This window comes from Lemur catta, chromosome 14 (assembly GCF_020740605.2).
Source record: "Lemur catta isolate mLemCat1 chromosome 14, mLemCat1.pri, whole genome shotgun sequence".
Classification (NCBI taxonomy): domain Eukaryota; kingdom Metazoa; phylum Chordata; class Mammalia; order Primates; family Lemuridae; genus Lemur; species Lemur catta.
The window spans coordinates 48,500,268-48,528,168 of NC_059141.1; the positions used below are offsets into that span (position 1 = coordinate 48,500,268).

Consider the following 27,901-nt stretch of genomic DNA (forward strand, 5'->3'; position numbering starts at 1 on the left):
TTTCAAGTACCTCGTGGTCTTAATCCTCTCCTTGGCCTCGGTTTATTTCTCGTACAATACACATCCTTGTGACGTGGCTGGCTCTTGGTCTCTGCCTTTCCCTATTTAGATCTTGCTTTATGTGTGTATATAGGGACGGTTTTTGGAAGGATACGCAGGAAACTGGTGTCAGTGGTCGCCCGTGGAAAGGGGGACTGGGAAGTGGGAGAGAGTGGCACCGTAAACCTTTCTGCTCTGTTTGATTTTTTAAATGCAGTGCATCGTGCGCGCATTGCCTATATTTAATAATGAACAATTAAAAGTAAAATTACATTTTTGATGGATAGGAATGGAAAAGAAACTGAAGTCGGCTCAAGTAAAGTAGTACTGATCGACAATTAAAAACAACCAGAAAGTTTTCCTTGTCTGCCTGCGCCGAGCGAGGTGTTCAGTTCCTCCCCCGCCCGCCGAGGCTGAGCCCCGCCCCTCGGTCGGGCCCGCCCCCCTCGCTTCGCCCCGCCCCCGACGACGTCACCTCCGGACAACCCGCTTCCCCGAACTCCCTCTGGCTCCCGCCTTCGCCCGCTTCCGGTCGTCGTCGTCGCCGCTGCTGCCGCTGCTGCTGCTGCTGAGGCTGCTGGCGGGGGCCGGAGGATCGGGCGGCGGCGGCGGCGGCGGCTGAGAGGGCGGCGGCGGGAGCGGAGCGGGACGAGGGAGCGAGAGGAAGCGAGCGAGGAGCGAGCGGAGCGCGCCCTTCCGCCCGCCGGAGGAGCCGGAGCAGCCCGGGCCCCGCCGCCGCCGCCGCCGCCTGCCCGCCGGACAAAGCCAAGAGCCCGCGCCCAGAGCCATGTCCTCGTCCGCCGGCAGCGGCCACCAGCCCAGCCAGAGCCGCGCCATCCCCACCCGCACCGTGCCCATCAGCGACGCCGCGCAGCTACCTCATGACTATTGCACCACGCCCGGGGGGACGCTCTTCTCCACCACACCGGGAGGTGAGCGCCGGCCAGCCCTCCGCCGCGTCCCGGTCTCCCGCCACGGTCCCCTGTCACTCCTCGGCGTGTCCCCCCAGCTCCACCAAAGCCCCGGGAACGCCGCCCTCGGGCCGCGCCCGCGCTTTCTGGACCCTTCACTTGGCGTTCTCTGTCGCTCGCAGCTCGAGTCCGCGCGCGCCCCACTCGGGGACGTGGCTCTCCTGTCGCGATAGAAAGCCCTTGTTCTCGCTTCGTGGCCCGTTTACGCACTCGACCCAGTTTTCTCTCCCCTCCTCGCCTGCTTCCCGTGGCTCCACTTGGCCTTGCATTACACTCTGCATTACCTCTGACTCTTGCGGATAGTGCATGTTAACGCTTGATTTTGGAGCTGACTCCCGGGCCTTTTTAGAAAGCAAGTTGGGGAGAGGATTTCGGTCCCGGGACCCTGCGGTGGCTTGTTTTGCTGCTTTTAGAACACCAGGAGGAGGCTGGCATGCGGAGTCTGGAAGCCTTGCCCAGCGTTATCCTGCTTTGACAGCATTGTTTACTTTGCTGGACGAGGCCCCGCGGGAGGCGGGAGTCCCTCGGCCGGGAGAGAGGGATAAAATAATGCTCAAGTAATAGCCAAGGTGGGGGTGGTAGAGCGCTGGCAGCCTTCGTAGCGTTCCTTTGGCAGCAGCGGCTTTGGAGGTGAATTGAAGGGGGTGTTGTCAAGGAGGACCCCCTACTTGGGTGGGGTTGCTTGATCCTGGGGAAGGGGCTTCTAGAGAGAGGCGGTGCAGAAGGAGGTTCCTGAGCATTGCTTTTCAAAATACGACCAGGAACTGTTTACAAGTAACACTGGGGTAGAGGTGAAGCTTGTTGAATTGGTCACGAGAAAAGGGAGCTCAAAGGTTGTCTGTCCCCTGACTGGGCTGTTCTCCAGAGGGAGGAGACTGGAAAGAGATTTTGAGGGGCCTATTGAAGGGAACGGGGCTTCCTTTTCAACTTCAGAACTTTGCCTTCTTTTGGTGATGGGGTGGCCTTTCACGAGAGGGTGGGGATTTCGCTGGCAGCCCCTGCAGTCTGCAGGATTGCTCGCCTCATTTTTGTGGGCAGGGCTCTGGAGTTGTACTACAACCAATCCGGTGCAGTTAGGCCTGGGCCCTCCTTGAGTTGGTTGCACAACAGCAAGGCCTGTGGAGTGAGGAGACGGCCTTGCCAATGCCAAGGGATAAAAATCTAGGAGAGAGCTTTACAGAGGTATCCAGCCAGGCCACTCTAGGGGAGGGGAGACTGTCTTGGAAGACTTTAAAATGACTCAGGCAGGAGAAGTTCATAAACATGTATGGAGAGCTGGGTTTAAGGAAGTGTTTAACTTTGCCGAACAGTGAAGTTCCTAGTGAGGTGGCTTACCTCATTGAAGAAACCTCTCATCTGATCTGTGCAAGACCAGTCCCTGTGTTTGAGCATGCTGAGATCTTGCTTTTTGATTATGAAAGATTTTGGCAGACCAGAATCTGCTCAAGACAGAGTTGTCTTGAACTTGAACTGATAGCTTTTAAGAGATGGGTATTGTTTTCCATGGTGATGGAAAGGGATTTATAACTTCCAGAATTCTTTGAGGTATTGGTCAGTAAATGCCTGTGTTTCCAGCAGTGCAAAGCACATGTCACAGTAACAACTGCACTCAGCTATAATTTATTTGGGGCAGGAACTAAACTTTTAGCTATATATTAATCATTATTCTCCTGAGGGAAAAGCCACAGAGAGAGACACTTTGGGCATATTTCAAACAGCCAAGCTATGATGCTTTTCAAATAAAGGCATACTCTTTAAGCATTTCTTTAAAGATAGAAGCCTGCCTCATAGCCTGGATTAGTTCCTAAAATGCTTGTAAAGATTCTGCCAGAAATACTGATTCATTTACCCCTCCTCCCAACACACAGAATTCCACTGCTTTCTCAAATATCATTTAACCTGCCTCCAAATAGTTTCTACGCACACAATTTTTTGTTTTAGATTTAATACTTGGCTAATTTATAATATTAAACCAGTATTTATTGGTAGAACCCATTGTGATCTTTGGGTTTTTAACAGAAGGACTTACTTAATATGTTTATAAGGATATAGCACTGTTGCAATTGGATTTGATCATTTTTAGCAATTAACTCAGTGCTGTTTAGGTGTTCCATACTTACTGAATTAATTTTACCCCTTTGGAAATTTTCTGCCCTCTGGTTTGTATATTTCTCTTGTTACATTCGTCTCCCCTTCACTATGTAATTTTATTTCTCTCAACTGGGGTGAGATAGTTTGTTGTTATTTGTTTACCTCCAGACTCCTGAATTAATATGGTTGGGTATCTTCTATGAGTTTTGTGGCTGCAATCCAGTGCTTTGCAGAAAACGGGACAACAGACAAAAATAGGAAATGCAATCTTTGCTCTGAACAGGCTTAAAATCTTGATTTGGAGGTAAAGGAGAGACATAAGATTTTTAGTTCTGAAACTATATAGAGCCAAGAGCTAATATATATTTCAGACTTGAAAACATTTAGAAAAATGAGAGTCAGTAGGCTTGTATTGGAAAACTCTATTTTGTGGGAAGGAGAAGGGTTAGCATTTCCTGCCTCTGTGTCACATGCATATCAGAGCATTCAAGATAACATTTGATGTGCTAAATGCCCTAAATGGTCAAACTGGGCAGGGACATTCACGACATTGTGAATTTATAATTTCTCCCCACTTAAGAGTCCTTTATTCAATGGAGATCAGAGGATACAGCCTAACCTTGAGGTTTCTCAAAATTGCCTTCTTGTGGTGGTTTGGGAAATGAGAAGTGGACGAAAACACAGTTGCTGTAGCCTCTTGGATTTCTCATATTGCTAGAAGAGTACCTTTTCTCATTATTAAGGAAGAGGGAAATTTTTGTTGAGTAAATTCCAGGTCCCCCCAAAATGCCCTTGGATTTTATTTTATTTTTTCCTATCTGCTTATGGAGGAGTGGGGATGATATTTGGTTCTTCCACTGAGAAGCGCTTCTAGCCTCAATGGAAGAAGGTAAGATTACTATAGTTGGCTTCATTTTTATAACACTCCGGTTACCTGGAAGGAACCTAATGCTTTCATTTTATAATTGAGAGAAACTGAGACCCAGCAAAATTACATAACTTGTTAGCATCATACAGCTAATTAATATCAGTGGGTAGTCTCAAAGTTAGCATCACTATTTCAGGTTTTTCCTCCAGTATCTTAAAATGCTTATCTGGCCAGACACTATGACTCATGCCTGTGCTCTCAGTGCTTTGGGAGGCCCAGGTGGGAGGATCCCTTGAGCCCAGGAGTTTGAGGTTACAATGAATGAGCTATGATCGGGCCACTACACTCCAGCCTCAGTGACAGCAAGACCCTGTCTCTAAAAAAAACTTATCTTACTAGGAAAGGAAGTTTGCAATCATTTAAAGAGACTTTTCTACCTCTGGAATGCTAACTATTACTAATAGGCTTCTTTCTGCTACCTTATTTCTTTTTTAGGTGCCAAAGTCTCTTGGGAGAGTTGTGCTCTGGGGAATGAACAAAAGCATAGAGACCTCTTTTAGCCTTTCTTTTCCTGCATAACGTTCTCATCAGCTGTGGAAAAGTATGCTGTTGCCATAACAAGAGCAACAGAGGGGAACTAACTAAGATGATCTGAAATCTTGTTTATGCTGTAGCTCTTCCTCTGCTAGCTGGAGAGTTGCTGTGATTGGTTCACTGGGGCAGAATTACCTGAAGGCCATTGGAAGGGTCTGGAAATAAAGGGGAAGGCAGGAAGAGGGAAAATAAATCCACTTTGAGTGAATTATATTAAAATAAGAGTATTTGGGGGGAGACTTGCTTTTTAATCTGGTCCTTTTCTTGGGAAAAATGAATAGAGCTCTGTGTGTAGATATGGGGAAGGAAGGCTGGTTTCTGACCATGTTATAAAATTTCTGATTTGATGACCTCGAGCTGAGTTTATTCTAGGCCAGTAACTTCTGAACCAACAAATGTACTTATTTAACTCTAACTTCAGTTATTAGCCAGAGGACTTATATGTGAGAAGTACATGAAAAACATAACGAAATGTGTTTAGTCACTTTGCCTGTGGTTGAGGAAGATGGGATTTACTTATATCAGAGTAACACAAATTAACGTATTGTCATTTTGTAGGAGATTTAGGTTTAACTTCATGTTCATCAGCTGCCAGTGTATATATTGAAGAGGATGTATTTCAGTTTTTATGTTGGGTGCATTTTTGCTGGTGAGGGTCTGAATTCTGAGCCTGGGGAAGGCAGCAGTTCTCAGCCTCAAGGCAGTGCACTGTGTGGAAGGGAGCGCCTCTGCCTGACCTGAGCCAGATGTAGTCTGACAAGGGAAGAGAGTACAGGGCGATAGTGCAGCGTGCATGACAGACCTGTGCACAGCTCCCTGTAGCTCTTCTGAGGCTTGTGAAATGAAATAGGAGGGAAGAGCAGAGATGTTTTGAGGTTCAGAATCTTAAAGAAAATCTTACAAGGAGATATTTGGGATGGTTTGGAGACGATGTAGGCTTGATAAATTGTGTGTGTGTACACGCAAATGCATATGTAAAGTTCAGATGGGGTAAAGTTAATGTGGAGAAAGCTAATTCATCTGGTTGGGGAGGAGAACAGTTTGTTCACATTCTGGTGAATGGCAGAAGAAATTTTTCTTCAAATTAATGCTTAAAAGATTTTTCTTGTTCCATTTATAATAGAACAAAAGTCAGTTGAGACTTGTAGTCAACAGGTAAGGCCTAGGTGACCGTTTTCAAATCTGTTTATCGTTGTACTTTGCTTTGTGAAGGCCTCTTAAAACCTGTGTGCTCTTTAACACCCAGCATCTATCTGATGTGGAAGTAGTTTTTAAAGGCCCCTTTCACATGGTTCTCAGGCCACAGCTTGAAGCCAAAAGCTCAGAAATCTTGAGTGTTTATATCCAGATAACATTGCAGATCTCTAAGACAAATGCCTTGACAAACAGAAGCTGTTCATTTCATTGAGTAGTTTAAAAAAGTAAAAACCACCAGGTATGGCAGCTCACACCCGTTAACCCCAACATTTTGGGAGGCTGAAGTAGGAGGATGGGTTGAGCCTAGGAGTTTGAGACCAGCCTGAGCAAGAGTGAGACTCCATTTTTACTCAAGATAGAAAAATTAGCAGGATATCGTGCTGCTCACCTGTATTCCTAGCTACTAGGGAGGCTGAGGTAGGAGGATCACTTGAGCCCAGGACTTTGAGGCTGCAGTGAGCTACGATGATGTCACTGCACTCTACCCAGGGTAACAGAGTAAGACTCTGTCCAAAAAAAAAAAGGAAATTGAACCCCCCCATCTCACTCCCCACCCTTTCAACCAGAAAGAAAGAAAACAAAAGAAAAATTAGAAGACACTTGTAGTCCCAGCTACTCAGGAGGCTGAGGTGGGAGGATTACATGAGCCCAGGAATTCAAGGTTACAGTGAGCTGTGATCATGCCACTGCATTCCAGCCTGGGTGACTGAGGGATACTCTGTCACTAAAAAATAAAAAGTAAAAAGACCTCAACAAGCAAGGATAAACTGGACAATAAAATTTGATACTTGTGGATTCCTGGGGATTTTCTATTCACAAGATCATGTCCTCTGTGAATAGAGAAAGTTTTATTTCTTCATTACCAATCTAAATGCCTTCGATTTCTATTTTTTGCCCAATTTTCCTAGCTAGAACCTTAAGTATGGTGTTAAATAGATGTGGCGAGACATTAAGAATGGACAGCTTTGCCTTATTCCTGATCTTAGAGAGAAAATATCCAGTCTTTCACCATTAAGTAAGATGTTAGCTGTGGCTTTTCATAGATGCCCTTTATTAGGTTGAGGAAGTTCCCTTTTATTACTAGTTTGTTGGGTGTTTTATCATGAAAGAGTGTTGGATTTTGTCAGGTGCATTTTTTTAATCTGTTGATTATCATGTGATTTTTGTTTTTTATTCTACTGATAGGATGTATTACATTAATTAATTTTCAGATGTTGAGCCAGCTGTGCATTCCTTGGATAAATCTCACTTGGTTGTGGTGTATACTTTTCAAATGTTGCTGAATTTGGTTTGTCTGTATTTGGTTGGGGATTTTGCATAAGGGATTTTAGTCTTTATGTTTCTTGTGATGTCTTTGTCTAGTTTTGGTATCAAGGTAATAGTCATTCAGTTTTAATTTTTTGTTAATAGAAATGACCTACTATTTATAGCAGGAGTGCTATTTACTGGTGAAGATAGACCCAATTGCTTTTTACGTTCTGAAAGGTACTTATCAGAAAGTTTGAAAGGCTCAAAGTTCTTTATTTTAAGATGTCATGATTAATCGTTAGGGCCTCAGAGAGAAGCTCATCTTGTCATCAGCGACTATCTACATTAGGTGTCGGGCTGCTTCTGCATTGAAATGAAACTGTCCTCTGATCTGATAAGTTCCTAGAGCTATTATGAATAAGTAGCAAATAAAAACAGTAACCTAGACCAATGATATTCAATAGGATTAGTTCAAGTTCTTTACTGTAAGGAAAAGTGGAAGATGTTGATAGATAATCCATTGTTTTTATTTGTTGAGTAAGAAGTGCCCAAAAGGAGTAAACTTGGGGCTGGGGGAGAAGCAAATAGTTGGAATGGAAACCAGCTTTGAATTTAAGTGTTTTCCCCATACAATTAGCAGTGATTTTTCATTAATTATTAGCATTACAGACAGGCTTAACCACAACATCTGTGAAATCTAATTCAAAGAATTGATCTGGACGCAATCAGCAACCTGGCAATCCAACCTGCATTTTCTTGGAATCAGGGCCAGGTGGCATTTGTTGTGGAGAAATTTATTTCAAGGTGAATGTTCGAGCCCAAACAGAGGTGGGCATTTTTGATGTGCTTTATTTTGACCCACATTTTCTGATGGTCCAGGCTACATAAACTTAGAAAGTCAGTTGACGTTTATTTAAGGGTAGTTTGTGGTTTGTATACTATTTTGGATCTAGTACCAACTTTAAAGAACATCTGATTCAACGTATTTTGAACTAAAAAAAATCAGATTTGCCTAGAGTATATACACCTATCTTGTTTGTGTTGTATCATGACTCCTGTGTCACTATATGACCTTTAACAAAGACTTTTTTTTAGCTTCTCTGGACATTAGTTTCTTCATCTGAAATGAGAGGCTTCCACCAGATGCTCTCTAAGGCCTTTTCTAACATTGGACTTTCTGAATAGGAACATAGTCATTATCAACTTCTCTTTCAGCCTAGGTGTGTGTCCTACTGTGGAAGTGTCCTAAGTCTGCGATCCCCAACCCCCAAGCCACAGACCCTGTTATCCATCAGTGGCCTGTTAGGAACAAGGCTGCACAGCAGGAGGTGAGTGGCAGGTGAAGCTTCATCTGTATTTGCAGCTGCTCCCCATCGCTGGCATCACTGCATAAGCTCCACCTCCTGTCAGATCAGTGGTGGCATTAGATTCTCATAGGAGCATTGAACCCTCCTGTAAACTGTGCATGGAAGGGATCTAGGTTGCACGCTCCTCATGAGAATCTAATGCCTGATGATCTGAGGTGGAGCTAAGGAAATGATGCTAGCTCTGGGGAGCAGCTGCAAATACAGATTATCATTAGCAGAGAGGTTTGACTGCACAATAAATGTAATGTGCGTGAATCATCCAGAAAACATCTCCCTCTGATCCCCCAACCCTATTGTCCATGGAAAAATTGTCTTCCATGAAACAGGTCCTTGGTGCCAAAAAGGTTGGGTACCAGTGTCTTAAGTGATAGGACAGGGAACCATCCTTTGAAATTAATATCTTGGCAATCTTTGCTCCCAATTATCAAAGGACAATAGGGTAGATTTTTCACAAAACCATGGATGTCTTCCATTTGCTATAATAATTTAGTCATATTGAGTTACAAGGTCTTGAGGCTCCACTTGTGCCTTTTGTTGATGTAAAAAATTGTCTCTCTGTTGGTTTTATTAGCACTTCAGGGATTTGATGGTTGTGCACAATGAATGTGGTTTGGCCACCACCAATCTCCCTGGAGGATACTGGGCTGGGCAGCTTTTAGTTTCCTCTGTATTATCTGCTATAGAGCTTTTTAGGAGTCTGTCTCTTCATCCAGAGCCTCCATGAAGAACAGATGTAGTTTAAAACTGAAATTCATTAATGAATGTTCTTTAATGTAGTCAATTAAACACAGATGTTGTTATCACCTTCATAAATCCTTTCTGTATTTTCTCTTCTTATTATGGCGGGGGAAGGGAGAGACAAGCACAGTCATAGTAAGCTAATAACAGAAAGCAACATTCCCATGCCCCATCCCCTCATCTCCATTTCCACTTCCAGATAAACCGTTTTAAACTCTTTTAGCTAATGTGTACCTCTGAGTTTCTAAAATAACATGATTTAATGCTGTTTCTCAGTTCCAGATATTAACAAGTTAGTTTCCTGCTATGGAAGATGAGGATTTAGTTGCTATATACACCCTTCTCCTAATATATATACTTCTATCTTCCATCCTCCCAATTTAGTCTTTAAATTAACCCCTTTCGATTAAATTAGTATTTATGTAATATTTATTAAATTTAGGTAAATATTAAACACAGATGTGGCTGATGTTGGTTTCCTGCCCAATAGCCATTGCTGCTGCTTCTGTGCTATCACAGATTCCCTCATTTTTTTAAATGTCAGTGTGCCAAGCCCCAGGATATACACCATGACTACTCTAAGCCAGTCGTGACTTTTCCCAGTGTTTGGTCTGGTGGGCAGCTGAACCAGTTCTGGCCAAATGAGATGTAGGGGAAATCTGCTAGAGATTTTCTGGGAAAGATTCTATTCTCTGATGGAGAAAGTCCCATGAGGACAGCCCTCTTTGACTTTATGTTCTCCTTTCCTGTTTGGAACACTATTGTGTGAGGATATATTAAATAGGTCCATCTCAGCCTTCTTGGAGGGTTTGTCTTGAGCTTATTCAAACTGTGCAATTTGGGCAAGTTACTTAATGCTTCTTTTTCCAAGCTATTTGCATGAGTGGAAGCTTAATTCTAATTCTGGAAACAGACTTAGTTAAACAGAATTTTTATGATGGTGGATCCAGTAAAAGTATAGTAACAACTACTCTCTAGGTTAACCATGTTCCAGTAGACTTTCTTTAGGTGGTTTTATTTCAACTTACACAATTTCTTAGGTATATATATAGATGCTTAATGCATGCATTAATTATCATTTAAACTAAGCTACTTGGCCTTGAAAAAGGCCCTTACACTAGAATGAGCTGTTTCTCTACTAGCCATCTTGGCAAACATTATTTTAGGAATCATTCATTCACCTTCTTGTTTTTCTCTGCAGTTTGAGAATCACTAGTTCTTAGATCCAAAGGTGGAAGGGGTTTTTCCTCCTCTCTATCATAGTGACTCAGTTTTACTCCCATGCTTTCCTAGTAATGTCAGTATCTAGAAACTGGTAGATCAAGGGTATTAGGTTTAATCTAATATCTGGTCATTAAGGGATGAAAAAAATTTATAAATACCCAACGTAAAGGTTCCTATTCTGAAATCTAAACATGAAGATTAAGTACAATGTGCAAATTTTGAAACAAAATAGAAAAAGAAAAATCGAACAGTATAGAAGAGCATAAAATGCAGAATAAAATGCTAACAGACCACCACTTTCAACAGTTTCTGTTTATAATGCTTGTTATCCTTGTTGCTGTAAATAATATATGTATACCTTGATCTCTTGATTTCTTAACATTAGACAATATTATGGACACCCTTACTACTTTCTGCCTCTCATTTCCCGTCCCCTCTCCATTTACCAATTTCTGTACATTGTATTTCTGTACATTTTCAGTTCTTCTGGAAGTTACCTTTAAAACTCCAAATAATGTGTGTCTCCTCAACCTGTCAACCTTAACTCTCCACTATAGAATATTATACTGTCGACCTGTCCTCCTGCCTTTTTTTCCCTGACACATCAACCTTTACGTTATTTTTATAATATCAGAGTTTGTAACATTTACATATTCTTCCTTAACTATAATTCTTTTATGCTTTTACTATAGTTTGATTATAAACATTAAAAATCAGTAAACAGCATATATAGTACAATATCATGATTTTTTTTTTTAAACAGCTTTAACTGGAAGGAAAATGTTTCCATTGTCAAGGTTAATAGATTCTTTTTCTTTTTTAAACACTTTATTAATTGGTCAAAATCATGTCCCATATTAATATTGTGTTATATGTGAGCTATGGATTTCTTGTCTGGTCTCTTGTTTTCCTTCTTCAGGAGTTTAAGGATAACTTGTTTCCAGTTACTTGTGGCTGTATTAGTTGACATTAAACTGAGCTGACATGAATGTTGCAGGGAATTTGGATAAAATGTGAATTATTAGGAATTTCTCACTTCAGAAAATATATGTCTGTGCATGCACATGTATAAGAGACCTTAAATATTTTAGGGTTTGTTTGTTTGTTTTAGAGACAGGGTCTTGCTCTGTCGCCCAGGCTGGAGTGCAGTGGCAGGATCATAGCTCACTGTAACCTCAGACTAGCCTCAGCCTCCTGAGTAGTAAGGACTATAGGCAAATGGCACCTCGCCTGGCCAAATTTTAATTTGACAGTAAATATAGTATTCAACAAAGGAAATAAAAGATTTTTCTGGCATTTTATTTATAAATTGAATCTTAATTTTTTCCTTTGAATAGTTTTGGTTTTTTGAATGGTCAGGTGCTTTTGAATTACACCATAGAATCATTAGTCACTAATAAGTTGATTCCCCATTTTTGCTTTATCCCAGCTACAGTTAAATTTTTTTAGCCTGCAGTGATTTAAAATGCAAAAACTTAAAATACCATGCTCTTGTAGTCATATTTTCCCTGGTTATATTTGAGAACATTAGCAGCATTAGTTAAGATCCTAGTTCTTCACTGTGTCTTGTCATCTGAATTGTTGTATTTGCATTCAAGACAAAATGTATTATAGGAATGCACTAAAAACTATTATTAGAACTAATAGGTGAGGTTAGCAAGGTTGCAGGATACAAAATCCATATAGAAATTGTACTTATACTTGCAAAGAACAATCCAAAAATTAAGAAAACAATCCCAATTATAATAGCATAAAAATAATAAAGTACATAGGAATAAGTTAAATCTACAAAGCATAAAACTTTTACTCTGGAAACTCCAAAACATTGTTGAAAGATATTAAAGAAGACTTAAATAAATGGAAAGACATTTGATGTTTATGGATCAGAAGTCTTAATATTGTTAAGATGACAGTACTCCCCAAATTGATCCACACAGTCCCCATCATAATCCCATCTGGCTTCTTTGACAAGCTGACCTTAAAATTTATATGGAACTTTAAGGGACCTAAAATATCCATAACAATCTTGAAAAACAAAATTGGAAGACTTAATGTTTCCCTTCCTGATTTCAAAACTTATTACAAATCAAAACAATATAGTACTAGCGTATGGAAGGCAGCTATGCCAACCACTGTACCACCAACACCTCAGTAGGTACTAGCATATGGATAGACACATAGATCAATGGCATAGAATTGAGAGTCCAGAAATAAACCCTCACAATATGGCCCATTGATCTTCAACAAGAGTGCCAAGACAATTCAGTGGTGGTAAGGATAGTCTTTTCAACAAATGTTGTGGGTACAACTGGATGTCCACATGAAAAAATGGAAGTTGGATTTGATTGCTCAAAGACCTAAATGTAAGAGCTAAAACTATAAAACTCCTGGAAGAAAACAGATGCAAATCTTTATGACCTTGGGTTAGGTGATGGCCTTAGATATAACTCCAAAAGCACAAGCAACAAAAGAGAAAAAAAACAGATAAATTGGACTTAATCAAAATTAAAAACTTGTGCTTCAAAGAACACCATCAAGAAAATGAAAAGACAACCCACAGAATAGAAAATATTTGCAATCATATGATAAGGGATAAAGAACTATTACAATTCAATAATAAAAAGGCAACCTATTGAAAAATGGGCAAAGGATCTGAATAGACATTTCTCCAAAGATGTATGTTGGAATGGCCAAGAAGCTCATGAAAAGAGCATACTCAACATAATTAGTCATCAGGGAAATGGGCATTAAGATCAAACCACAGTGAGAAACCACATCCACGAGGATGGCTATTATCAAAAAAGACAGATAATAACAACTGTTGGTTACAATGTACAGAAATTAGAACCCTCACACACTGCTGATGGGAATGTAAAATGATGTGGACACTTTGGAAAACGGTCTGGCAGTTCCACAAAAGGTTAAGGATAGCATTGCCGTATGACCTAGCCATTCCACTCTTAGGTATATACCCAAGAGAATGGAAATGTATGTTCACAGAAAAACTTGTATATGAATGTTTATAGCAATATTGATAATAGCCAAAAAGAGGAAACAACTCATATGTTCATCCCCTGTTGAATTGATAAAATGTGATATATATACAATGAAATATTATTTGGCAATTAAAAGGGATGAATTATTGATAAGTGCTACAACATGAATGAACTTTAAAAACATGCAGGTGAAAGAACCAGTCACAAAAATACCATATATTGTATGATTCCATTTATATGAAATGTCCAGAATAGGTAAATCTGTAGAGACAGAAAGTAGATTAATGGTTGTGTAGGGTTGGAGGGGGTGGTGGAGGTCTTTGTGGAGGTAATGAAAATGTCTGAAATTGATTGTGATGATGGTTGAATTCTGTGAATATATTAAAAGCTACTGAATTATACACTTTAAGTGGACAAATTGTATATGAATTGCATCTCAATAAAGCTGTAAAAAACTGTTTTCGGCTCTGCAAAGTCATAGTGATTCTTCAAAGTTTGTCTTATACCTCACATATTTAGGCAGAATCTCTGCTATTTCCTAGTTGGTTTCATTACAATTCTTTAATGCATATGTTATTGCTAATATATAACTTAGAAAGCTTGCTTCTATCCTTGCTTTTTTTTCACCACTTTATCCCAAGAATTTTCAAGGTTGAAATGAGAATTATCTGGTTTCAACTTGCACGTTGAATATAAGAACATCTCACAGTGAAATCTCATCCTTACGAAATCTAGCCATGAACAAAAGTGAATGTGTCACAACAGATGTTCAAAATCCATCCACTAAAGCTCCTTCCCTTTGTTCATTGGAAAGCCATCAGGTCCCCTTCAGCCTATTTGCCCTTATTTCAGGTAGCATTCTAATAAGCAGATTGCTGATTTCTAAACCCAACAGATTAGAAGTGCCTTGGCACTAGGTGTAAAATTTATGTTATGGACTGTATTGTCTCTCTAAAATCTGTACACTTTTGGGAGTTAGGTTTAGATGAGGTCATGAAAGTGAGACCCCTAGTGATGAGATTAGTGCCCTTATAAGAAGAGATACCAGAGAGCTTGTACAGTCCCCTTGCCCCCACCGCAACAATAGGACAGCTACTTACAAGCCGGGAAGAAAGCTTTCCCCAGAAACCATCCATGCTGGCTCATTAATCTTGGACTTCTAGCCTCTCGAACTGTGAGACAATAAATTTCTGTTGTTCAAGTTGCATATTTTGTTATGGCAGCCTGAGCTGACTGAGACATGGTAGAAGCCTGGAAAAAAAGGCAGCGCTTAGTTTAACAGTGAGAAGGAGACAGGAAACCGTGGGAGTGGAGGGACACAAGCATGGCCTTGGGAATCTGAATTCTGTATAATGATGTTCAGCTGTACAGAGCATCAACTGAACAGAGCTTGAGACTTCTTAGGTCACAACATAGTATAATAAATGATTTTGATAATAATGACCCTGACAAGAAAGGGTTGAATTGTTTTCTGTTTAAGGCCATAAAAGATTTAAATCTGTATTAGAAATATTTCCATCCCAGATAATTGAAATTGTTGATGAACTAAGTTTTCTGCTATTCAGAATGCCTTGTTCGTCATAATTTCCACGAGTCTTTTTGAGTTGTTACTCTATTTCTTATTTTTCAAAGCAAAGGGGGTGAAGGTAAGTTTCTACTTTCCCTGTCCTAAAATTATATTTGATACAGGATCATAAGACTTGTGTCATCTTCAAACCAGGAACAAGTGATTTCCAACACTTTCCCAACTTTTCTAAAAAGGAGGGAGACATGCAAAGCTCTGCGAAGGCTAAGATCATGGTCTTGGGTCCAGTCACAAATGGAGTGTGGGCCTTTGCTCCTAAATCTTTCTAACAGTAAAAAATGGGAAGAGAATTTCTTAGATTATATAACCTACCTATTAATATAATTTTTAAAACTATATATTTCTCTGTCATATAAGAAGAAATATAAAGCTTAAGTAATTTATAAAATACACAAGTACTCAGGCTTTGTCCAACTTCTAGACCAAAAAACAAAAACAAACCACCTGTACCCATATCTGTAACACTTCCCTAGGGGGCAGTAACACCACCATCATCCCCACCCACCCCCACCTCCATTGAAAAGCAGTGCTTTAGGGCAAATGTTTGGTGATCCCTGTTGTATAAAGTGCTTGCCATACCATCTGCTCTTTACTCTTATATGTATATGAGTAGCAGTTACCTTTTCACTTCAGACAGCTCGCTCTAGCTCTTGGGATCATTGAGACTGTGGGAGAATGAAGAGTGCTGGACTAGTGGTCAGGACACCACAGGCTTAGTCCAGTTCTGTTTCTGGCTAGCACTGCTCTGGGTCTCAGCATCATCTGTCAAAATGATCTCCATAGCCCCTTCCATCCTTGTCTTACTAATTCATCTATTCTCAAACCACTGTTACTAGGATTTTGGAAGGGTGAAGTTGGGTTCTTTCTTTTGGTCTTATGGTTCTCAAATTTTAATTAACTTGAAAATATGGATTTCCAGTTCTACTCTCAGGGATTCTGATACAGTTGGAATATTGTTTTAATAAGCGTTCCAGGTGAATCTGATGGAGGTGTCTACAGGTCACAATCCAAAAAATACTGTCCCAGTAAGTTCCAAATATGGCACAATATTTTTTCTTAGTTTATTATGGAGAGGTTGAGAACCAGTTATTTTATTTTCATTTCTTATAAACTAAAAATATGACTGTGCAGTGTAGTTGTAGCAGAAATAGATAGTAAAAAAGAAAGTTGATATCCTTTGGAGTTGGTTTGAAGGCCTTAAACGTTTTGTTTTGAAATGTCATGTGCTAATAGATGCCCATCTGAGGACATTTGGGTTCATTTCCTTTCTGAGACACTTAAGTCGTTCTTTCCTTTGATAGCTGATTTTGTAGTATTGTCTAGAGAAAAATATGTTTAGTACTTAATTCTAGGTGTTAAAGCAAAGATGAGGGGAGTGGAAATTACTTACTAGCATTTGTGCAAAAGTATGATGGTACCATTGCAGGCAGATATTAATCCCAAGAAAATCATTGATTTTGTAAACTCATTTCCCAGCTATTTAGCTTAATATTGGCATTATTTCTTTAAGTATTTGTCTCTTCTTTGGAAGGACTCTGGAGTTTCTATTCTTGTAGTAAATGCCTTACTTTTTTCCATTTGCTTCCTCACATTTCAAATAGATTTGCTAGGTGGTTCTCCTGTTTCCTGGGACGTAGCCATCACATGTTGTTTGAGGAAATCTGCCTGAACATGACTCTCCCAATTATAGTATGACAGGAGTGTTCCTTTTTTGTTCACTTGAAAATCTAAAAGCATTTACAGCAGATAGTATTTAGATTCTACCTCTTTAAGCTTGGTGACTTTGTCCATAATTATACTTTTACATATAATACTGCCTTTAATTTGGATGCCTAAACCCTTAGAGCAGGTTTTTCTTTTCTCAAACTTGGTGTGAGTAAGATAGTTCCGCATGAGTACTTCCCTTTGTTACTTGGGCAGGGCTGGCAAATATGCTGGGCTGCTACTCACCTGCTTTAACATACTTCACTAAATGGTCATCACATGCTTTCTTATGGAACCAGCCATAGTCTTAGAATCAGCAGCAGAGATCCAGGCATTTGCTACATTTGGCCAACAGGAGGCATCTCTAATTGTCACTTCGTTTTATATCCTAAGCCATTAGTATAAATACCTTGGGAAGACCATGACAAAAGGAATAGACAGCATCAGGTTTTCTTCCACCACCTCCCCCCAGTTTTACTGAGATATTATTGACAAATAGAATTGTATAATGTAAGGTGTACAATGTGGTGATTTGATATATGTATATATTATGAAATGATTACCACAATCAAGTTAGCTAACACATCTATCGTCTCATATAGTGACCATTTTTTTTTGTGGTAAGAACAATTAAGATATACTCTCTTAGTAAATTCCAAGTATGTATATGATACAGTATTGTTAACTGTAGTCACCATACTGTATGTTAGATCCCCAGAACTTACTCGTAACTGAAAGTTCATACTCTTTGACAAACATCTCCCCATTTTCTCTACCTCCCAACCCCTGGCTACCCCCATTCTATTCTCTATGAGTTTGACTTTTTTATAATAGGTTCCACATACAAGTGAGATCATGGAGTATTTGTCTTTCTCTGATTTATTTCACTTAGTATAATACCCTCAGGTTCATCCATGTTGTCACAAATGGCATAGTTTCCTTTTTTATGGCGGAATAATATTCCTCTGTGTGTGTATGTGTGTGTTTGTGTGTGTGTGTGTGTGTGTGTGTGTGTGTGTGTGTGTGTGTATGACAGAGAGAGAGAGAGAGATAATTTTTTTATCCATTCATCCACTGGCAGATTTTTAGGTTGTTTCCATGTCTTTGCTATTGTGAATAATGCTGGGAGTGTAGTTATCTTTTTGAGCTACTGATTTCATTTGTTTTGGATATATACTCAGAAATGGGATTGCTGGATCATATGATGATTCTATTTTTAATTTTCTGGGGAACCTCCATACTGTTTTGCATAATGACTGTACCAATTTACATTCTAGCAACAGTGTACAAGGGTTCCATTTTCTCCACATCCTTGCTAACACCTGTTATGGCTTTTTGATAACAGCCATCCTAACAGGTATGAGGTAATATCTCATTGTGGTTTTGATTTTCATTTCCCTGATGATTAGTGGCATTGAGCACCTTTTAATGTTCCTGTTGTGGCCATTTGTAAGCAGCAGGTTTTCATAACTCTTTATCAGTTAAAGTGTACTCTTCAGAACTGTTGTTTTTAAAATATGCAGGTAGCACTTACTGGATTGTTTTGTAGAATAGAGAGGGGCTTCCAATTCCAGCTTCTACTCTAGCTAGCTTTGTCTGGGAAGAATGTCAGTCTCAGTGCTTCTTTGGAAAGACTTTAACCTAAAGGTGGTTATCTATTTTTTCTCCTACTTGTTTATTCCTTCATTTAAAACTTTTATTTTTGAATATCTTAATGTTAGGACCTAGGTCACATATAAATAAGACGTAACCCTGGCATAAGGAACTCAAAGTCTATGTAGAGTGGCAGATAAACAGGAGTTGTATAGTAGGTGGTATGTGTTGAGTAAAATAGGGAAAAAGAATGTTTTTAAAAAAGAGGAGAGGGTGGCTTCATAAAGAAGTGATGTTGGAGCTGAGTCTTGAAGGATAAGTAGGAGTGTCCCCAGCAGAAGGGGAAGAGAGGGCATTCCAGGAGGCAGAGGAACCTGTTCACAAGCAAGGAAGTTACAGCTTATCCTTTTGGCTTTAATTGTAAAATCCTTAAAGGAGAATTAGGTAGAATTTGAACTGAGTTTCTGGGTAGTATTATGTGTTGGTAGCTCGTTAATTTGTTTCAAACTCTTTTCAACCCTGTTTTCTAGGAACTCGAATCATTTATGATCGAAAATTTCTGTTGGATCGTCGCAATTCTCCCATGGCTCAGACTCCGCCCTGCCATTTGCCCAATATCCCAGGGGTCACCAGCCCTGGCACCTTAATTGAAGACTCCAAAGTAGAAGTAAACAATTTGAACAACTTGAACAATCATGATAGGAAGCATGCAGTTGGTAAGAGAATGACAGTTCTGGGGACCAAGAGGGTGGCTCCTGGACTTTGAATGTCTGTTTGCTGTAGGTTGAAAAAATGATGCTTTAGTTATCACTGATGTTCACCTATGTGTCTCTAAGGTTCCCCCTCCTCCCCCGTAAAGAAACCCTGAGTTCTAAATCATAATCAAATCTAATTGAGTTGGGGGGGAAAAGAATCCAGAGTCAGAATGGTAAAACCCCAAAGATGACTCGGTGAAGCATGTCTTAAGGACTACCTGGCCTAGGCTTCATTGGACTAGGGTAACACACACACAGAAAACAGAATAGTTTCATAGCCCCCATTTCCATCACCCTCAGGTAATAGACTTTGTTTCTTACAAGAAGAATATCGTTTTTATGAGGTGGGGGAAAGCAGTATGGTTTGTTTCTCCCATTTTCCAGAACTGCCTATATTTACATAAACGCCCCCTGTCCCCCCGCCCCTCGCCCCGCTTTTAGTAATGAGAGTCCTCTTGATCTCTGTAGAAGCAGAATAGTGAGGTGGGAATGGCCAGCTCCTAAAGTACACCTCAGGGCCTGCACTTGGTGACCCTTGGACGTGAGCCAGCATTCTGCTTTGTCAAATTCCAAATGAGTTTTTAATGGACAGTGTCAATTCAGAGCAGGGCCAAAGCCCAAAGCCTCCAGAAGAACGTGCTCACCTGATGGATAGCAAAGAGCTCCCTCAGGAGCTGCTGTTTGGTTAACCTGTGGACAAAGAGACACTTGGAAAGGTTTCACATGTGTCCTTTCTCCCCATGTGTGATAGGACTGCCATTCTTCTTTTTCAGATTAAGACCAGCCAAACCAAAGCAGAATAATTGTTTGAAGGTAGCAGAGAGTGGGACAGTCTTAATAATTTTTTGAGTCTCATATAGAGAGAATGACAATAAAAACTCTTTTGCTTTTTTTGTGTGTGATAAACTTTTCATTTTATTTGTCCTAACTAGGGGATGATGCTCAGTTTGAGATGGACATCTGACTCTCCTGCAAGGATTAGAAGAAAAGCAGCAACGCTGATACCTGTGTGTACCTGATTTGCCAATAGGATCAACAACGGAAAGAAGAGGCAGTACCAGCAGTCCCGGTGCAGTCTCCACCTCCCCTCTCCCTCCCTCACGTGCCAAATGATGGGAAGATGAGTGTCATCTGACCATTCTTCTCCCTGTTTCCTGTTCCCATTCCCAGTTAGACAGACTAGATTGAAGGCCCTTGATGTATTTCTGTAGAGCTAAGCAGCCCATGGAGGAAAACATTAAACTGTGGCTTCCCTGGTCATTTTTTATTGAGAACTAACCCCTTCAAATTGATCCCAGATCAAATATCAACCTACCAACAACTGCCTGGCTGGGAAGTCTGGGGAAGGGATACAGAGGTGTGGTAGGTTCATCATCGTTCATGTTCCTTACCCTCTGTCCCTCCTCCTTGTATCCCACCTGTGGTTCAGCGCTGTGAGAGTCTGGGTTTGGGGTCTTTAAAATCATCAGGGAGAAATGATAAAAAGAGAGCTGCTTTCCCTTTTACTTTGAGATGTTTGTCCTTAGAGACAGCACAGTTTATGCAACTCTGGTAGCTTACCTTGTGACACTGTTTTGAGGTCCACTTCTTTTCTTTGCTCTGGGAGGAATGTCTTCCAATTCCTTTTCTTTCAAACCCTCTACATCAGAAGGGAGCCTTTGGTAACCAGCTTTGGTCTTCTTCTGGCGTTCCTCCCTGCTTGCATCTTGTTGCTGGGAGAGTCCTTTTGTACTTTGAGATATCTAGGTGATTTTGTCTGCTCTCAGAGCAGGTCCATACCAAGTAATAGAGGCACTGCGGTCTCCACCTGGTGCATTAGGCCTGATCATAGTATTCTGCCAGATAGTACCTAAGAATGACCTCTGAACAGTGTTGACCCATTTGTGTACTCAGTCTCAGTAATTATTTTAAGTCCAATGAGCATTGTGATATTTGTTCTTGGATTGCAGTTTCTTATGTTTTGAACTTAAAGTTGATTTTCAGAATGTTCCTAGAAAATAACTATATTTTCTTCCTTTGTGGACCTGCTTTGTTTGGCTGCTGGGATAGATAAGCATGGGCTTTAAAATGTGTCCCTCCCAGTTTTCTTGCCTTTCCCATTCTTTTCTTCCCGCCTTCCCCTGCTCCCTGCCTCTCTTCCTCTCTCATTCCTTTCCTTTCTTTTTCTCTGCCAGGCCATTTTTCAAATTTACATCAAAGATACCTCAAGTGTTGGTATCTGATAATATCTGTCACTCCTCTTATCTGAGGAGTGACCTTTTATTTTTAAGATGACTACAGACCTATTTTTAGATACGTTTTCAGTACAATTTTGAACAGCAACTTTTTAATGAAACATCTTCCAGTGTTAGGAAGGTGAGAAATGTCCATAGGTGAGTCTGCTGTTCTATGTTACCATCCTTCGTCTCCCCGAGTCCCTTAGGAGCGCTTTCCTTCCTCTTCTAGTTTTCGGTGTGCATGTTTGGAGTTTGTAGTGGGTGGTTTGTAAAGCTGGACCATTCTGCCTTGCTATGGGTGTTCATGAAAGCCTCATTCTTTTCCTTATCCCTTTGCTTTTGCATTCCTCCTCCCCACCTCTCCTGGGACTATTGACTGGCACAATAATCTCAGGAGAGTGACTCCCCCCATAGAAAGCCGAAAGCATCCGTTCCCTCATAGAAAGACAAGTAAAGTAGCCCCTAGTGTCCTGGGAATTTCTGGTTGGGTTTGGTGCCCTGAACCCTCTTATTAAGAAATCAGATCCCAGGGTGAGAGCAACAGGCCAATTGGCTAAGAAAGAAAGCTGTTTGTTTTTCTTTTGAACTATGAAAAGACCCTGTTTGTGAATACATTTAGAAAGAAGAGAGAAAGGATGTCTGCAGAACTTTGTTCTGGTTTTTTGCTACAAAATGTGAATAGTTCAAAGTGAAAACCTTTTGTGATGGTTGATGTCTCTCAGGAATAAGCTGGATCTCCAATGTTTTGGGGATGCTCTGAGTCTCAAAAATTGATAATCAGAAAAGTATTTTTTGTTTGTTTGTTTAATGTAACCCTGTTCTGATTTTAATTAAACTCCAAATTTCGTCTCACATACTCTTGGAAAAACTTAAGTTGCGCTGTAATTTGCATAAGAAACTTGCTCAGGACTTCTTTGTACTCTGGGGAGCTTGATTCTTTGGGAATGAAGCTTTTCATTCTTCGTACACTGGCCTTGGCATCCTATGGAATCTGACTCCAGCTAGCAGCTAGTCAGCCTGTCAGTGAGCAGAACTGTATGCTCTTCTTAATCCTTGTTACTGTGTATGAAAACTTGGCTTCCGTACTGAACAGTGGGGAGTGGGTTTAAAACATGAGAGCTTAAGTAGTATCAAGATGCCATTTCCCCCTTTCTTGCTGTCTTAGGGCAAGAAAGCGCGTGGTCCCCTAATCAGAGGACATGTTTCTAGTATTTCTGGGGAGCGTTAGCTGTATAATGCAGCAGCTATCCAATCCTTTGTCCTTCTCTTCAAGGACTTCCTTACTGCTTGGTGCAGTTTTTTCCTCAAGTCCACCATTATTAGACTTTGACCTCCATAAATCAGCATTTTAAGTTTTTTATAGAGACAGGGTCTTGTTCTGTTGTCTAGGCTGAAGTGTAGTGGTGTGACTATAGCTCACTGAAACCTCGAATTGCTGGGCTCAAGGGATCCTCCTGCCTCAGCCTCCCAAAGTGCTGGGATTATAGGCATGAGCCACTGTGTTCAGCCAAATCAGAATTTTAAAAATGATTTCATGAGGCATGAGATAAATTGACAACAGATGATACCTTTGTGTCATGCTTCATAGAATTGTTTTTAGAGCAAGCCAGAGTCCAGTAGGTGGTTTACCTCTGGATGTTTGAAAGGAACCTCACAGATGAAGCCCTAAATGAATAATACATCCTGGCTTTTTTGGAGGGGAAGGAAGACCTTTAGGTTACCACTTGAATGAGATGATTCTTATTATAAAATCTTCATGACCATTTTCTTTTTATGAGGAAACCATGTTTCTATACTTATGGGGACAGTCAGTCTTAATAGAAGTGACCTCCCTCCAAATGCCAGCAGGAGACCTGTATTGCCACGGTTCTACTTTCTTTATAGGTGGTTCATTGAATTCACCAGTTCTCATATTCTGTTTAAATAGGTGTAGCATTCTCAAGAGCACAGGCATAAAGAAGCTGGCTTCTAGGTATTGGGCTTCCAAGCCAAGAATTTTGTCCTTCTACCTATATTAGTTATCCATTGCTGTGTAACAAATTACCTCCAAATTTAGTATCTTAAGATAACAAACATTATCTGTCCATTTCTGTGGGTTAAGAATGTGGGAGTGAGCAGCTTAGCATGAGGGTTCTGGCATGGGGTCTCATGGAGTTGCAGTCAAGATGTGGGCAGGGGCTGCAGGCACCTGGAGCGGGATAATCTGCTTCCAGACTCCCTCTTTGTGGCTGTTGGCAGCATGCCTCAGTTTCTCCCCACGAGTGTTTCTCTGTAGGGCAATTTGAATGTCCTCACACCATGCAGGCTGGCTTCTCCCTGGGCAGGGTATCCGAGAAAGGCAGGCAGGGCAAGGACAAAGCTTTAGTGCCTTTTATGACCTAGTCTTTGAAAGCACACACCATTACTTCTTATTCTCTTCTTTAGCAGCAAGCCACTAAGCTCAGCCTACACTCAAGGAGAGAGGAATTACACCCCACTACTGAATGGAGCAGTATCAAAGAATCTGTGGACATAGCTTAAAACCACCACATCCCAAAAAGGATGAAACCAGGTCAACAGGGAGGTAGGTTTAATCTAGATAAGCTGAGAGATATTGCTACCAAAACCAGTTCTCTAAGGTGTGCATCACCAAACTGGGGTAGAAGGCAGTCTCCCTTTCCCCAAAGCTACCTGCTAGTTTTGAGAGGGGTGGTGAGAAATGGCAATTCCCAGAAGTATATCCATACATCTGCCTATCAGCAGCTCAGGGATGCTAATTTGCAAGTCCTAGACTTGGTGTCTCTAAGACTCATTTGCCACTTTTATTTTCCTTTAGCCAGGAATTGACAAAGGAATTGGGACCTTCCAGCTGAGCCACTAGAGCTGTGTTATTTAGAGTTGGAATTGTCAAGCAAACGAAGCAAAGGTGAATTAGATGTTAGGTTATTGAGCTGAAGAAAAGAAAGCAATTCGTATTTGGGGTGAAATAGAGGATAGTATCAGAAAACCAGGTTCCCTCCAGTCTCTCCAGGTACACCAGCTTAAACAGACTTGGGTCAGATCTCACCCAAGCAGCAACTTCTCAGTAAAACAGGGAACATCTGAAAATTACAAGTGTCTGTGTGTGATTGCGCCTTTACATCCAGTGTGCAAGTTAACTCTGCGTCCCATCTTCTTCTGAGCTTCTTAATGCAAGTGTGTTCTTAAGGAGAGCTGGTCCTGTCCTTACCCTCAAGAAAAACTAGATGAGGCTTGTCAATTCAGCACATTCTTAGTGAATGTCTGCTGTATGTTTCTGGCACCCATTCTCAACCAAGTCTTTATAGGTTTCAGACACCTTAAAGATGCAGATTCTTGTTTGGATTTACGCTCTGCCCCTTCCTGGCATTTTCTTATCTGTAGCTCTGCTTGCTTTAGAGTATACTTCAATAGGAAGCATTGCTGCTGAGGCAGCTGTACGAAAAAGGTACTTCTTCCAGAAGTAAGGAACTCATCTTTGGAGCACCTTCAAATGAATTTTGTTTTTCCTTATTTGGAAGTGGATTCAAAATAAATGGTCTTTTGGGTTTTTTTGGTGTTTGGGTTTCTAGCTCTTTGGGACTCTCAGACCTTACCTTCGTAGTTCAAACACCACTGGTTAAAGTCCCTCATTTTTGTTACAGTGCAGCCTGCTAGGTAAATGGGTTTCACGCCCAGAGGCCATCATTTGGCCAGTTTATGGAGAGGGCCTGCTTTGAATCAAGGCAACTGGTGAAGGGGCTCAGTATGTTGGCAGCAGTATCCCAGAGAGTGAATCTATTCTGTTCTCCCCATCTTGGATACCAGCTGCTTGAAGCCAGGGCCCTTCACTCTGCATTCCCCTTTAGAGAGGAAGCCCCACTGTCTTTTTCTGGTTCAGAGCTGTCTCTTCTTGGCATATGAACATATGCACACGTGCAGCTATTTACTTCTCTGCGAAACCCAATCACTTACCTGCCTGCAACATCTGGAAAGGCACATTCGTTTTAAAGAAACACTGTTTCTTTGGGATGGCAGTTCTGCTGGACTTTGGTGGGGTCTTAGTTGCCCCCACCGTTCTTTACCTCTCAGCTTTTAATACAAGATGAATCAGATCTTGATGCGGTCAGGTCACAGTTCTTTAGAATGCTTATACCCAGGGGCATTTCCTGTCCCTAGTAATGGCTTTCCAGTTTAGTAGTGCAGTTTCTTCAGACTAGCTCGCAGAAATTTCTAACTGAATACTGTAAGGATGATTGATAGATACTTGCCTTTTCAATTAATCATTCATATATCACCTTTCCCACCCTCTGGGATTTAAATTTCTTTCTCTAGGCTGGTCCTGGAAGTTAAAATCTTTTGGCAAAGCGTAGAGTTAAAAGGCTTCTGGTCTGTGGTTTCTCTTTGCTTATTGACCTCTGCCTGCAGCCTGGCAGACCAAACTGTATGTCACGGATGCCCAGTGGAAAACAGAACTGAGGTGAAACACGTTCCCTGGGTATTTAAACTGTCATTCTGCCACCTTTCCAATGGTGAGAGGCTGGTGGAGAGATGCTGCAATGCTTGATAATCATTTGGCCACATGGGAAATTCCAAAGGGAGCTCTTGCTGGTGCTTTAAACCAAAACTCCTGGACACTTAGAGAATTCCATGAACCTAGCACAGAATAACCATTCTTGCCCAAATGTACGCCCTGTCTCTCAATTTAAAAAGAAAAATTCAAGCCCAGGCCAAGGGTAGTTTTTACTGGAAACCAGGGGAGTGGGGGAGGGAGAGAACCAAGCAAGCTGTGGGTAAGCCGTCCTGCTCCTGCCCGGTGTCTGTATCCGGATCGCCCAGCACCGTGCGCCAGTGCCTTTCCTTCCCTGCAGAGGGAGCCCGTCCTCGTCCACCTGGGTGAGGAGACCCTCTGCCACCCCAGGGGTAAACCTTAAGGGGTCTTGAAGAGCCCAAAGGACACTCACATGCTAAGGTGTCCATTTTAAGCATCTTAAAAGATTTTATTTAATAAAAATAGCCCTTGCCTGTCTTAGTGCCACCAATGGCCCAGTTCCATCCATTCTGAATGGAAAAGCGGAGACTGCCAGCACTTTCCTCGGTCTTCCCTGTCTCCCTGATGTGTTGTCCCTTCACCCACCGTGCCGTCCGTCCCGCTGTTGTGGACGGATAGCAGAGGGCACCGTGCAGTCCTTGAGGCAGTCCTGTGCGATCCCACGATCAGTTTGTTTTTTTAACTGTCCTTCCAAACCAGCGGGTGTTTGGAAATTAGGGAAAAAAATTAAATTCTCATCAATGGTTGCTGTTATAGTTAAATCAATAAAGATCTTGAGTATCAACCTGGTGTTTTAATTTTTTAAAAATTTCAGGTGAAATCTGGCTGAGGGTTAATTTCACATTTTGGGAGTCTTGGCTGGTGGGGGAGGTGTGCAAAGGTAATTGGCTGCTTTACGTATCAGTCCTCAACACTTGTAGAACACTCACTCTGTCAGTCTGGGCCTATGTATGCAAGGAGATGTGACCCTCTTCCTCGGGAGCAAGACCCTGGTTCTCTGCTCAGGGGCTTGGAGGGGAACACATCTATGCTGCGCTGAATGCACCGCAGGATGCCCTTCTCTGGGCACCAGCCTTGAGGAAGCCCAAGCAACTCTTCCTTTCTCTGTGGCCCTCAGGGCACTTGTCGGACAACCACCCTGTGTGATGTCCTGAACTGCGTTGTGCTGCAGAGGCATCAGATTCCTTGCTATTACTAATCCAGCAAGTCTTGCTTGTTAGTATTGAGAACAAGAATCCTGTCCTTTTGTGGTTTAGAAGTCATGAACAGAGGTCCACAGAATAAAATGACTTGGGGAAGCTTCCCTGTCAGGACTGTGCGGAGGTTCAGGGCACAGGCTTTGGAGTCAGACAGCTTCCATTCCAGCTGTGCTGCTTAGTAACCACTTCACCTCCAGCAGGATTTTTAATCTCTAAGCCTCTATTTTCTCTAAAACAGGGTCAAGAAGTAACTTCCCTAGGTTGTTTTGAGGCTCAGGTGAGATCGTGGAGAGCCTGGTGCCTGAGGTTGGGTAAACAGTTCTTGTTAAAGGACTCCAGCACAGCCCCGGTGGCAGGGACAACCAGAGATGGTTCAGCTCAGTCTCCTGTTTTGAGAGTGGAGCACGCTTGACCAGTGCAGCCAACCGGCTGGTCATGAGATCTCTAGAAGGACTAAAGAATCTCTTTAAGGGAGGTCGAGGCCAAAATAACCTTAAAAGCACTTTCATACCTTCTTTACCCCAAAAGCAATTAGGATAGAGGGACAAGGATCTTACTGCTAATAAAAAAAGGAGGCTTTTCAAGATGGAGATGAACCCCAAGTTATAGTGCTGAGGGTCACAGCCACTTCCCCCATCTGTGTATCCTGTGTTTCTGCTTCTCTCCTCTCACAATGTCTTTCCTTCTCTCCACGCCTACCTACTGCCAGGCCCACCCACTTCCCTCGCCAGGGAGAGCAATGGATCCAATTCTTCCCACTCGTGACTTGGCACTGCTTGAGGAATGGTAGACCTGTGCCTTCAGAGCAAGTTAAAATAACTGACTATTCTATTAAAACCCCAGGTTTAGGCAGGACGCAATTCTCCAAGGCTGTATTTCCTGATTTACAAAGCCTCCAACAAGCACACAGGGCCCAGAGCACAGAGCTGGTCCCTGGGCTTGGGTAGGTAGGCATTGCCCCAGATAATTCTGTCCGGGCAGAATGACC

The 27,901-nt window shown here is 41.6% G+C and overlaps 1 protein-coding gene across 1 annotated transcript; it reads left to right on the forward strand.

The window, feature by feature from the left end:
* Positions 1–544: 544 nt before the first annotated feature.
* EIF4EBP2 (eukaryotic translation initiation factor 4E binding protein 2) lies at positions 545–22,038 on the forward strand. The gene is made up of 3 exons (XM_045567782.1): positions 545–971; positions 18,746–18,931; positions 19,903–22,038. The coding sequence occupies exons 1-3, from the start codon at positions 827–829 to the stop codon at positions 19,932–19,934; spliced, it is 363 nt and encodes a 120-aa protein (XP_045423738.1). The 5' UTR covers positions 545–826; the 3' UTR covers positions 19,935–22,038.
* Positions 22,039–27,901: the final 5,863 nt, after the last annotated feature.

Coding starts and splice junctions, on each gene's coding strand:
- EIF4EBP2 (XM_045567782.1), top strand. CDS start 827: ATGTCCTCGTCCGCCGGCAGCGGCCACCAGCCCAGCCAGAGCCGCGCC. Junction 972..18,745: donor CTTCTCCACCACACCGGGAG/GTGAGCGCCGGC, acceptor CCTGTTTTCTAG/GAACTCGAATCATTTATGAT. Junction 18,932..19,902: donor TGATAGGAAGCATGCAGTTG/GTAAGAGAATGA, acceptor TGTCCTAACTAG/GGGATGATGCTCAGTTTGAG.